This window comes from Patella vulgata, chromosome 2 (assembly GCF_932274485.2).
Source record: "Patella vulgata chromosome 2, xgPatVulg1.2, whole genome shotgun sequence".
NCBI classification, from domain to species: domain Eukaryota; kingdom Metazoa; phylum Mollusca; class Gastropoda; family Patellidae; genus Patella; species Patella vulgata.
Genome location: NC_065880.2, coordinates 46,899,227 through 46,913,115, shown reverse-complemented (window position 1 = coordinate 46,913,115; position 13,889 = coordinate 46,899,227). Strand labels below are relative to the sequence as shown.

At 34.9% G+C, this 13,889-nt stretch overlaps 1 protein-coding gene across 4 annotated transcripts in view; it reads left to right on the top strand.

The window, feature by feature from the left end:
* Window positions 1–13,889, top strand: part of LOC126812381 (neuronal acetylcholine receptor subunit alpha-10) — a 51,099-nt gene that overhangs the window by 20,947 nt on the left and 16,263 nt on the right. For all 4 annotated transcript variants that reach the window (XM_050538755.2, XM_050538757.1, XM_050538756.1 and 1 more), the window contains exons 2-3: window positions 538–647; window positions 8,550–8,758. In XM_050538755.2, coding sequence (XP_050394712.1) covers window positions 590–647; window positions 8,550–8,758 — 267 coding nt within the window. In that variant the 5' untranslated portion in view covers window positions 538–589. The remainder of the gene's footprint in view (window positions 1–537; window positions 648–8,549; window positions 8,759–13,889) is intronic.

The following is a 13,889-nucleotide window of genomic DNA, read 5'->3' as shown; positions in this document are numbered from 1 at the left end:
CATCTGCCAAATTCAAATATTTGTTGAGGACACTAAAATTTAAATTTTAAAACGCAGAATTTCGTTTTCATTTTATTGACACCTGAGTAGAACGGCGTAATAAGAACGGTGTAAATAAGTGTAATTTTCATTATCACCTTGTCGAAACTAATCACACCCTGGCATATTTTATCTTGGCTTAAATATGAATATCTATTTTAAACACAGCTTCAATATTAGAAATAGATTATGACAGTATCTGATAAATAGAGAGAATGAATACGATCATTAAGACTAATATTAGTCGATACAGTATGTTTAAAAAACTAGACTATTTATGTAACATTTACCTACTGGTATAATAAATATCCTCACCGGGGTGGATGTAACCACATATTTGATTGGAAGACCATAAATAAATCAACAAGTCAAAAGGTTACAGGGGTTGAGATAGAACAGATTGGGTTTGTCTGGTTTATCTTGAGGAATTAAAAGAACAAAAAAAAGTCATTATGTAGACTATATAAAGTTTGACCGATTGTTCTTATATTCTTTCAGACATGAGTTACCGGAGAGAGTGAGAAGACAATAACAGTGAGAGGAAGGAAATATGGGCTCGTGGTTGATGCAAGCAGCCATATTTATCATATCAGGAAATGTTATTGATGGTAAGCATCGTTTTATTATCTCGTATCCAAGAACTAATAGAGCCATCATGGGACTTGTAATCTGCTACAGAGGAATTTCTCAAGTCTTAAGGGACTTAAATCGTTGACAGTTTTTATAAAAATTGGAAATATATTATACAATTTCCAATGATATTATCTCCCAGAGAAGCTTAACGAAATAGTTTTTTTCTGTATTTATGAATATATAACCATGAGAACTATATTGATTTTGTAATAGTCCTGGCCTTCGTATAATTATATTACTAGTATATTTTACCAACTGCTCAAGGTACTTATTAATTAGTCGACTTTAATTTAGAAAATTTTAAAGATATCTACAACATGGTCAATAAAACAATGATTAAAGTTGATGTCTTAAAAAATAAATACAGGTTTTCACCTAACCCAGAAGCGATGGTGCAGATTTTACCTGTTATTTTGGGCATCCAGCTGTGAGAAAACTATTTTAAGGAGGCGGAAAATGTGTATTTCATATCATGCTGTTGTTATTTTATGTGCGAAAATATGTTAATAGAAGTAGCTGGCAACTTTGATTAAAGTAGTTAAGCAGTGGAGTATCCGTTTCACCAGAATCGTTTTAAAAGATTCACCGTGGGCTGTTACGTCTATACAATAATTGATATAGAAAACTATTAGCATAAATATTATAACAATACAAACAGTAGACAAACCAGTGTTTGGTACTTATATTAACTTTTAAGACATCACCACATCGCTTAGAGAATATCTGCCGAGTGTTTCCGTTATGTTTTTCATTTTTGTAAACAAAACTTTCATAATAAATTAACTTTGTATTCGGTGTATTAAATATAACTAGCCTCCAAACATATACCTTATCACAGAACCTATATAGTTAAGAAACAGTGGATCTGTGACTGTCCCATTTTTGAAATAAAAAACCTTTAAAAATGACAAATTTGTGTCTTACAGTATACGTTTATTTGGTTTTATCTTATTCTGATATATCGTAGGGTCTTCACATTTCTATATTATAGTTTGTATTTTTTTACACTTATAGCGTACCTTCTCATGTAATATACTCTTCCAAAAAAGTAGGGGATATTGAAATGCAAATACCTATGCAGGTTGCGATATGGTAAATAGTCACGGACACTTGACATGCTTTGAGAGTATGTTCACAGATGAAGAACTTATCGCCCCAACAGAACCACTGAGCTGCACATGCGACACGCAATAGCGCCATACACGTGTGTTTGTGTGTGTGTGTGTGTGTGGGGGGGGGGGGTCATTGTCAAATTTTACACTTCAAGGAAGGGTTGAGGAAAACTGCCGCGTGCTGGTTTATCCTATCCATGTTTGCTTTCCTATCGGTTCTTGCATAAGATTTACTGTTTAGCGAATCTTTGCTTTAGTGTGTTAGGCTTAATTTGATCGGGAGACGTGTTCGTCGACATCAACGTCAACCGTCAACACTGCAAAAATTGGCCGTGGCACTGCAAGAGGAGTGGGTCAGATTGCCCCAAATCGTGATTGGACGGTTGATTAGGAGCATGCTACGACGCATTGCTGAATGTCTGGGGATCGGTGGAGCAATTACTCATTATTAAAACAAAAATAAAAAAACGTCCATTTTCACTCCTGACAGTGTATCTCTTTGCGAGTGAAATGTTCATGTGTAGGCAATTGGCCTGTTATTAACATACACTGGTTACCTCTAATAAAAACAGGAGTGCATTTCCGCAGTTTTGTATTGTTTCTGAATATCCCCTACTTTTTTTGAAGAGTATATATGTAAGAACCGTGGCGGCGGAGACTGACTGCTCACGCAACCAGCTCACTCCACTGTCAAATAAAAAGAAAAAAAAAGGAAACAATCGACAAGAATAGAGCACAAAACAAAAAAGCCAAGACAATTATCCATTATTTTTTAGTCTTCATAATTTAAAGTGGTTTGATTTTTTTCTGACAAAGTGGCTATTACATTTTTTTAGCTCTTGAGTGCGACGTCAGTGTCTGTGCATACACGAATATTATTCACGGCATCGTTAAATTAATTCAGATATTTGAATGGGATAAAAAGACATCAATATTTCGTGATCAAATACAACCATACTTAAAATGGGACACCTTCTCTTGATTTAGGTAAATAAAAGATCATTTTATTCGTTGGTCGATTTGCATAGGAAGATGGCAGTTCAAAACCTACCTATCAGATAAAGCCAGTGCTGAGATAACCGATTATGTGTTAAAGCCAATGTGGAGATAAAACCGGTTTGTGTTAAATCCACTGTTGAGATAAAATCGGTTGTGTTTTAAATCCAATATTAAGATAAAACCGATTGTGTGTTAATTATTACCAATGTTGATACAACAACCGATTGTGTGTTAAAACCAGTACTGGGGTATAGCCGATCGCGTATTAAGACCAGTGCTGAGATAAAACTGACTGTGTGTTAAATCCAATATTGAGATAAAACCGACTGTGGGTTAAAGCCCATGTTGATATAAAACCGATTGTGTGATAAAGTCAATGTTGAGATAAAAATCGATTGTGTGTTAAATCCAATATTGAGATAAAACCGAGGGTGTGTCAAATCCAATATTGAGATAAAACCGATCGTGTATTAAAGCCAATGTTAATATAAGATAACACCGAGTGTGTGTTACTTCCAATATTAAGATGAAGCTGATTGTGTGTTAAAGCCAATATCGAGATAAAAACCAAGCTATTTCAGACACAGTAAACCACCAAACTTCGTCTCAATATTTCGAAACTGTATAGAGCTCGTCGCATCGCTATAATCAAAATAACTTTTCAACTTAACCCAGTTTATCTCCTTTAAACATTTTTGATCAACAGTCATTAATCCAGTTTATAGAATGTGTATACAGGAATTCAAATTGTATGCAACCTATTTTATTCGTGGCGTGATATCCATGTCTGACCCCATTTAATTCCCCGAAGCAGAAACGAAAAACGCCATTGAAGTTGTTTTTATTAAACATGTAAAGTTATACAATGCTACGAATGGTTTATGGAAACTGTAAAATAATTGCTTGAGTCTAGTCGACATAGCAGTCACAATGTCAAATTGACAAAGAAAATATGAAACTAATATCAGCTATAAAGAAATTCAATACAGCCACGGAAGACTTTGTTCCACGCTAAAGTCGTTATTACGTTTTTCCCCACTCTTACCCCGTGTTGGCCTAATAATTACTTTAGAGATACAAGCAATCATTATTTTGGTTACATTTTAAATTCTGACATATATTTGATGTATTTTATAAAAGCGAATCTTTTATTGTTAAATATTAAGTTACGTGGATAATAAATGAAAAGATGAATCTTGTTTTTGTTAAGATTTTTATAATCTTGGAAAATCACAGAATTACAATGTGTTTGGCAATCTTGGTACAGATGTTTAATTGTTAATAAGCGCCAAAATGGATATGGAATTTACATTAAAACTTTTCTGCAATATTCAATAAAATTTGTCCTTAAAAATATGATTTGATTCGCTCCTCCTCAATAGATAATGGTAGATATTTTGTAAAGGAATTGAGTCGAAGAATTTGGGATGAAATACACGACAGTGCAAATCTTTACTGTACATATCGAATCTTGTCTTTCACTATTCATTTAAATTCATAGTTCTTATTTGAAGATTATCGGTTCGTTGTAAACATTTTCAATTCCTTCTCTCAAATCGCTTAGTGGATATCCAACAAATTTGGTGTGTGCCTTGGAGATTCGCTGGTGCTTATTCAAACATGATTCGAAGAGACAATGTTGACCTTCAGATTCATAGTTATATCGTTTTACTGGTGCCTATTTAAATGTCCCCAAGTTACTGGGTCCACATCATGATATATGTATTCCCTACAACATCTCTGGGAGAGTGAGAAATGGGTTTTGCCGACCACTCAACACAAAATAGGTTTTCAGAACTAACATCTGCTGCATTTCATTAAAATAATTCGCTTGCAGAGGAAACGGCTAGGGGTAAAACTGGGGGAAACGATGATAACTTTCCAGGTTAGGAAGGCGACCATACTCCTTGTCACATACAATCTACATGTAGGGATCGAACTCCTTCATTTCAGAGATAGTATACCTTATGATCGACATCACTCGCGTTTGATCACCATCCTCACCCATTCCAAACTGATTGTTCGCTGTAACGATGGTCGATTATCTGTCCTTGTTTACATGGCGTTTTAGCAATTGGCGGAATATAGCGCATCATTTCTTTTCAGATGCACATAGAGACTAGAACTCCGAAGGAGTACTGACGTGTCTCGATACGTCAGGTCACGCTTTGTCACGTCAGCAATCAAGTTACACCATGAATTATTCCAATACCTATATAAGTGGAAAAACCTGTCATTTCAAGTTCTTCATCAAACCGAACCTTTTGATATTAACTGTTAGTTGACACCAGGGTCATCATTTAAACAAAGTTCAAGGTCATTGAAAGGTTAGGTCACCAGATAGAAGGTCAAAAGTAGAACAAAATTCAAAGTGAAACCGGAATTAAACGAAATCGAAATTGAAAAATCGGCTCCCTAAGAATTGTTGCAATTTGGAGTAGGTTCAAAACAAAAAAAAAAAAAACGTTTTCGAAAATCGGAATCCAAATTGCGAAAGAATATCGATTTAAAGTTTTTTTTGTGTAAAATCCAATATGGCGACAAAACGGTTGAAAATACTACGTGTTTCGACCGTAAAAATGGAGAGCAAATAGACCAATAATATAAAAAAATTCCGCGTGATAATGTTCATGTTCCGGAAAAATCGGAAGACCTCGGTAATTTCCGGAAGATTCCGAAAGCCGTCTCAAAATTTTTTAATACGCCATTTTAAAGGCATCGACATGTTCCTTATTCCTACCAAGTTTCAACTTGATACCCCAAAAAGTGACGGAGATACGCCATCATGAATGTCGGAAAAATGATGAAGAAAACTTTCGCAAATCTTTGATGCTAAAACTAATAGAGCGAACTTCCGAATTTCGAAAAACCGCCATTCAGAGCCCATATGAGATTCGTCCAAAGAACCAAAAATGAAAAATCGAAGAAGATCCGTTAAGAAATAACCGAGATATGAGCAACCGTAAAGTACTTCCTGTTTGTCAAAAGTAACCCAATTTATATTTAATAAATAAATGATGAAGAAAACTTTCGCAAATCTTTGATGCTAAAACTAATAGAGCGAACTTCCGAATTTCGAAAAACCGTCAGTCAGAGCCCATATGAGATTCGTCCAAAGAACCAAAAATGAAAAATCGAAGAAGATCCGTTAAGAAATAACCGAGGTATGAGCAATCGTAAAGTACTTCCTGTTTGTCAAAAGTAACCCAATTTATATTTAATAAATAAATCCACGGAGGCCAACAAGATCTACGTTGGCAGTTTTGGCTGCAAACTCTGACTACCCCCCCCCCCCCCCCAAAAAAACCATTAACAAAACTAAAGTAAAAAAAAAAAAAAAATAAAATAAAAAAAACAAACCCCAAAAAAACCAACCCACTTACGTGTTTCGACCGTAAAAACGGAGGGCAAAGTAGACCGATAATATAAAAATTCCGCGTGATAATACAATGGATTAATATTTATGAACATCTTCCCTATATCACTACATACAGTGAAGCAATTTCCCTTTCATTAAACCCGATATACTCCACGCCATTCCTGTATTATGTTATCAATCATAAGAAACAAATTTTCTTACTTCATCAAAATCTAATAGATTCCAGAATGTCAGAGTGTGAGTATTCAGAGGTTTATTGAATTGGTTATTATATAGATAGCAAGTATAGTTTTAAAGCTTGACATGTGTCAGGCATGTGTGTCTGATACCATTTCTTATTTTATAAAAATAATTTATACCTGTTCTGAAAGTTCCTTGATATCGAGAAGGATTGCGTTTAGGTGAAGTAGGCCTACTAGCTATTTTGAGAAGCACATGTCTTCTAATTATGACCAGCGAAAGGATCCATGGATGAGTGTTAATAGGCTATAGGTGCCGGGGTGCTCTAACACTCGCGTTTCATTTCATAATCCAAGGTCTATCATTGTGTCAAGTGGCGTGGTGTGACTTCCGGTTTTTCCTTCCACTGCTAAAGACCTCCTTATATACTCGAGCGAATCAATGAAACAAAAGCGATAGTCACGAAATACCTATATGATACATCTCTCCATCTCGGTTTTTCCAAAAGCTTAATTATAAAATAATTGTATTGTACATATTATGCCCATCTTCATTAGCCCCGTTGGTGCAGAAAAGTAAGACGTTTAATCTTAAACAGATTTTCCATATTGTGTATGTTCCCGGCTTTTCTGCATCAACGAAGTACATAGCGTAATAATATAATGTATTAATGGAAAGTATTGATGTTTATAACATATAAAACTACATAATGTAATGATATAATGTATTAAATATTAAATAGTATTGATGTTTATAATATATAAGAGTTCATACTGTAATGATATAATGTATTAAATATTGAATTGTATTGATGTTTATATGAGTAATTATGTCTAGATCTCCAATGACATTTAACATACCGGTTATATTTATTTACACCATCGCTGCACTGAAGACAGCTTTCAGATTAAAATTGGTATACTAATCTCAACATATTTTTATGTAGATCTCCTTCGGGTCACATTAAATTCATGACGTACCATTTTTTTTAAAATCTGTTTTATTTTTATTGGATCTTGCTCTGATTTAATTTTATATTTCTAAACAGAGCATTAAGATTTTTCGCACGTAATACCTCCGCCGTGGTTTGCCCATGTCAGTTGTGCACGACGGAAGATCTGTCAAGGATCATTGGCTAGTTGTTCGGATAGGATAAAAAAAAACGAGGTCCTGTGTACACTTTGGCGTGAATGACCTTTGATAGTTGGAATTCGAAATAAGAGTAGGACCAAAGCACACCGCATGGGGTATGCCCGTCTTCATTAGCCCAGCAGAAAAGCGGGATGTTAAACCATTGTATTTCAGTTCATTTCGTAATACATTATAATTTACCCTCTTCCATATTTTTGAAAATATCTTTGAATCTACTATATGACGTCTAACTAATTGTGCCCGATATATACGATTGGTCGTCATCTTGTCCTACAAAACTTCTTTGTGAAATCAATACAATCTTTGACATTCCTCTCTATATGCAAAGGGGGTTTATTTAAGCCTAATACGGTATATCTGTAGTAATCCCCATCTTCCTTCACCTTATATTTAAGGAAATTTATTGTAAGTTTTACGGTGTAATCCCGTTTTTAGTTGATGGTGGAAAGTTATTTTTGTAGACTCTGTCACATCTACTGACTAGTTGAAACCGCGATGAATAAAATTGATTAACTGAGGCTTAGTTTGTGTTTGAGGGAAAGGTATCTTTCTTCTAAAGTAAGCTACAAATAATCTCTTTGATTAATTTGTCTACTGTCTACCCAAATCCCCCTGTTTACTACTATGGCAACACGTAATGAAATTAGCTATAGAAAATGTCAAAATGGTAAAAATGTCGTTTAAAAATAAAACGGCGATCATTATCATAGAAATTGACGGAAAAATTCATATTATAATGTGTCGATATTTCAACAATATAATGAGTAAGTGCGTTAACACTTGAGATGATGACATAATATTTGGATACCTCCCCATCTTACTGTATTTCTTTTAACATTTCTTCTATCGATTGAATTGTTTTCCTTAAAAACATATATTTGGTTAAATTTTTTTTTTTTTGCATTTAACATTTAGCTCATAAGGAGAATTTTATAATCTAATTGTAGTTCTTCATGAAATGGCTAATGTTCTTCTTTGGGCATTAGGCACAAACACAATAGACCAATGCTTTGGAAAAAAAAAACGTTAGCATACTGAATGTTTTATCCTTTCAGCTGCATCGAAAGGAAGTGTTTTACCATTATCCAATGAAGACAGACTGGTGAAAGAGATTTTACACGCTTATAAAAGGCGTGGTAAATATGGAAGACCGGTGAAGAAATATAACGATACTCTGAAAGTGTCTTTTAGTATACAGTTAACCCAGATAATGGATCTAGATGAACAGAATCAGATTCTAAGTTTGAATATATGGGATGAATATGTAAGTACTGTATATTATAGAACATAGTGTTAACTTATTTGTTATGTGAAGTCGCGGTGTTAGGTGTAAGCAATGGGCGCTGAGACAACTGATTTTGGACGAGGAACAAGATCCTGTAGGGGCACAAACCCCCACTATTTATATTGTTGGAGTACCTTGAGGGTTCTCTTCCCCAGGCACACGGAAATTTTTGGGGTGTGAGACATGCTAGAGTCGATCTGTACCATATTTGTAGGGAGTTGGGGGATGGGTTGCTGTAGTTTACATTGTTAAACGTTATGGAAAGATACGTGATTTATAAATACCTGTTCGCAAAGGGCAATCGCATTTCATAAAACGTACTGTATAGTTAAAAAGTTTTATAAAAAGCAGGTTATGGTTTGAGAGTTCGATATGACAGAGTACATTTGTGACAGTTATATAAAAGAATTCATAATCCTGAAACATGCCTGAATGATTTTAAATTAAGTTCTAATTAATTGTTCAAGTTAGGGTTCAGTAGGTACTAAAAAGGGATTAACCCTTTAGAAGTCTTCACCAATCGATAAAAAATGCAATTATCGATTTGCCCTGATTTTATTATTTTTTTAAAGCAATATTTATTCACAGAAACTGGATTGGAGAACAGGCAGACTCCCTCTCCATAAAATACAAACATAAAATATATTGAAAACATATACTGATTTTATTATCTCGATGCATCAGGGGTTTGAAGGTTGAATGAAAAGTTTCCGATAGATCTGCCAACCAATCGCTGAGATATACATGTTTTGAGATTCATTACGTTTGGTACACGTAGCTTTTTATTCTGGGTTTTAAGTTTAGCGGAAGGCCTTGCAAAATGCGTTGTGCTAAGTGTAATCGGGTGAGCCTACGGTTAAAATGAATATGACGTTATATAAAATAAATTTCATTTACCCCCTTGTTATAAAAGATTAATATTTCTTTAATATGGGAAATCGGATTTTAATATCGCAATCAGTCTTGAATTCTGGCAGCAGCAGCAGCAGGTTTTTGTTGTTAAAAGGATTGCACTAGTGAGAATGATAAAGACACATGTATACGGTTGGCCATGTCTGTCAAAATATGCAGAATTCAAAATGCTGCATTGTGTTTTTGACTGTGGAAGCTATTATATTATATATAACCATATCACCGTGAAGAGTTCACTAAATGTCTTAAATGAGAGAGAGAGAGAGAGAGAGAGAGAGGGGGAGAAAGAGAGAGAGAGAGAGAGAGAGAGAGAGGGGGGGGTTACGTCCAATCGACACAAACTAGGCCATTTCGAGACTAACATATGGTCCAATTTTATTTCAATAATTCGCTTGTGCGTAAGGGTCTTTGTCAGTGGGATGAAACCGGAGGACCCGGAGAAAACCCAGGATATTGGACAGGCGTCCCTACTTCTTGTCACGTACAACCGGGGAATCGAAACCAGGCTAGTTGGCTCAATGACAGACCTTATGATACAGCGAGCATGTGCTAACCATTCGGCCATTCACCCCCCACCCCGTCTTACATGCAGTACTCATGGCATATTCCGAGACCCCCCCAACACACACACACACACACACACACACACACACACCCCTACCCACATCCAGCTGCCATTAAAGGGCATACTTCCAAATCTACTGTCCGTCATATATTATCATTACTTGACCTTTACCTTTACCTTTACAGAATAATAAAAATTAACCGTTTTAATTGTAGATTATTACCAGTAGCCCTTTTATTTAAATATAATATGATTGGTTTATATTATTTCATATCAAGAAAGACCGAACGCCAAACAAATATCAGATAAAATGGTAATAATGATCTCATATTGCACAGATAATGGATAGAGCACGTGTAACTGTCAATTGAATAGAAAGAATGAATGAAAATAAGACGTTAAGACAATTCTATCGATTCTATGTACATAACTGGGATGAACATTAAGTCCTTGTGGATATAACGCTGTCTATCTGTCAATTTCTGTCTGAACTCGCAAGGCCGTATCATTCATTGCGATATGTATCATATCAAGTTGTAAGTTAGACTGCATGGCTAATGTCCCCTTTCGTGTTTTTAATAAAATACTTGATGTTCGACACACTTGGGTGGATTGATTAAGATAAACAAACGAGATGCCATGTTGACGTATGCTATTCACTATTCAATAGAACTACAATCTTCTTTTTTTATATTGTCTACTTTCGGTTCTTTATGGTACCACACACTATGATAGTCTGTGCGGTTATGAATGGCTTTCTAGTGTATAGGGTATGTGCTACTGTTAAATCCTCAATTCATTTGATTTATGTGGACGAACTTCACCATTAATGGTCCATGTACTTAATTCATTGATCAGAATTTAAAATTTATGGATTCTACCGCAATAATTCTTTTTTATGCAATAATTGAAAACAACCCAAAATGTGTTGAGAGCTTTACAATTATTTTATCGGTTTGTTGATTTTTACTCCTTTTATTTGACTTGAAATTCCTTTGGTATCGCCAAAAAGTCTACCGTTTGCTTTAAACTCTTACATAAAAGAAAAAGTGTTTTGATATCTCTGTTTTATCACAGCACATCGTTCGCTTGGAAAACACAGCAGTTACAAATAGGTACAAAACCTGTTCAAATGAAGCCAAATAAAAAATTTCTGATTTGATTCGGTATCACAAAACGCTCAGAAGTTGTCGGCAAGTAGCTTACTTAAGTTTCTTTACCAACTTGTAAAATCAATATAAGAAAACACCACCGACGGCCTGCTAAAAGCTTTAAAAGTTTGGCTCCAAACTCTCCTCAAATATTATTAAAAGAAAATTACAGAGCCAATTTCTTACACTTCTGTTCTTGTTCAACACTCGAAGCTGACAGACGGCAATTTTAAAGTAAGTAATGGTTTCCATGCGAGTGATGGAGAACAGTACAACTCTCAGTGGTGTCGCAAAATAGGCAACTAACGTCTTCGCGTTCTTCTCGCTCTGAAATTGAATTTCTATATTCAACAGAGAATATTCGATTAAATTCAGTGAGCATGACATAAAACTTACATCCAGTTAGTCAAATAACCACAACAGTATAAGGTGCTATAGAAATAAGCCAGAAATAAACATTATGGGTGGTTACCGAACTCAATCATCTATTGCAGACTCTCGGAAAGTTAAAGTAACATTATCAGGCGAGAGCGTGAAGTCCACTAAACACTAACCAGGTCATTTCGGGATTAACATAGTTTTTTTATATTTTGTTCCAATAATTAGCTTCTCCGCATAAGTTAAGAAAACCCGAGAAAACCACCGAGGTTAGGAAGTGTTACGTGAATATATATTCGAATATATTGATAGCAAAATGGGCCAAGTCTAAATATGAACTAACTAGAAGAATGGCAGGCTTCGCTCGGGGGTCATAACCCCGAAACACCGGAAGTGGTAGACTAACGCTACCTGGCCTATGTTACTCCCCGGTCCGAGCTACCCCTATACCCCAAATTTCAGACTCTCGGCAGACCTAGTGTAGCCGCCAACCCCGAACAGACAGACAAACAGACAGACAGACAAACGACAGTCACAAATATTAGTATAGATAGATAGATTAGTCTATGGACAAAAAGATGATAATCGTGGAAATAGTCATTAATTTCAAAATGGCAGACCTGTGTAATTGTATGGGGATCAAAATCTGAACGAGAAATCGCCCAGTTGCTTCTATTAAGCAGGAGTCCGTCGTAAGTAAAATAAGTTTTTAATGCGTAACAAATTTAATAACAGAACCTTTATGCAACTTAATTATGACGTTTATACAGAAAAATTCAATATTGAAAGTTTGAGATGGTTTAAGAACTATAACCAATTAATTTTAGTTAACATTCATACATAATCGATTTAATAGACGTAAATGCATTCATATTGGAAATGTCAATGTCTTTTTTAAGATTAGTATCTATTTGCTAAAATAAAAAAGAAATGCATTTTAAAGAAACATTTAGACAGTCGAAAATATAAGCAACCCCCGGGAATATATATTTGTTGTCGAACATTATACATTGTAATATAAATCTATGTCAACAATTTCTTTTAGAAGCAATTCTCTCGAATGCTATTTCCATTATGTGGTATGCGGGGCCTTTTCTCCAGATAATAATCCAAGAGGTTATTCTCTAGGTATGATAATACATCCAGTTAAATTTAAGGGTTATTCTCTCGGCATGTCATTCTCTAGGTATGATAATTCCATCATGATGTATACGGGGTCCTTTTTTCTGACATAATAATCCAATTAAATTTAGTAGGGGTTATTGTCTCGGTATAACTTCATATGAGGTATGCGCGGTCTTTATACTGTCTTATAAAGCTATAACGGTAAATCTCTTTGATCGTTGGGGTATATTTTATCCCTGGAATAACTTGAAAGTTTTTTTCTTCCAGGGTAGGTTTTTTTCCCATAAGAACACATGATATAAGGTTTTTCTTACTGGAATTCTGGGACGTAATGTAAACATAGACGGTTTATAAGCAAGATAAAGTTCTCGACTTCGGTTATGCAGGGGAAGAAAGACTTCAGAAAAAACCCTCGACAGAAAAACCTCGGCCTTTTCTTTTTCTCGGGTTATTTTCTTTAATCTTTCTTTCCCCAGCATAACCGAAGTCTCGTGCTTTATCCTACACATATTAATCCAATTAAATTTAGTAGCGGTTATTGTCCCGGTATAATAATAACTTCAGATGAGGTATGCGTGGTCTTTATTCTGCATAAAGATCCAGTTAAATTTAGAGGTTATTCTCTTGGTATAACTTCATACGAGGTATGCGGGGTCTTTATCCTGCTTCATAATCCGGTTAACTTTAGAGGTTATTCTCTCGGTATCATTACTTCATATGAGATATACCTGTTTTTGTATTCTGCACAATTTAGGGGTTATTCGCTCGGTATGATAACTTTATATGAAGTATGCGGGGTCTATATCCTGCTTAATAATCCGGCTAAATTTAGAGGTTATTTTCTCGGTATGATTATTTCATATGGTATGCCTTGTTTTTATTCTGCATAATAATCTGGTTAAATCTAAAGGTTATACCTGGTAAAATATAGTCTTTACTAATGTACAACCAAAATCCAATGTGTACAGTTTTTGCATTT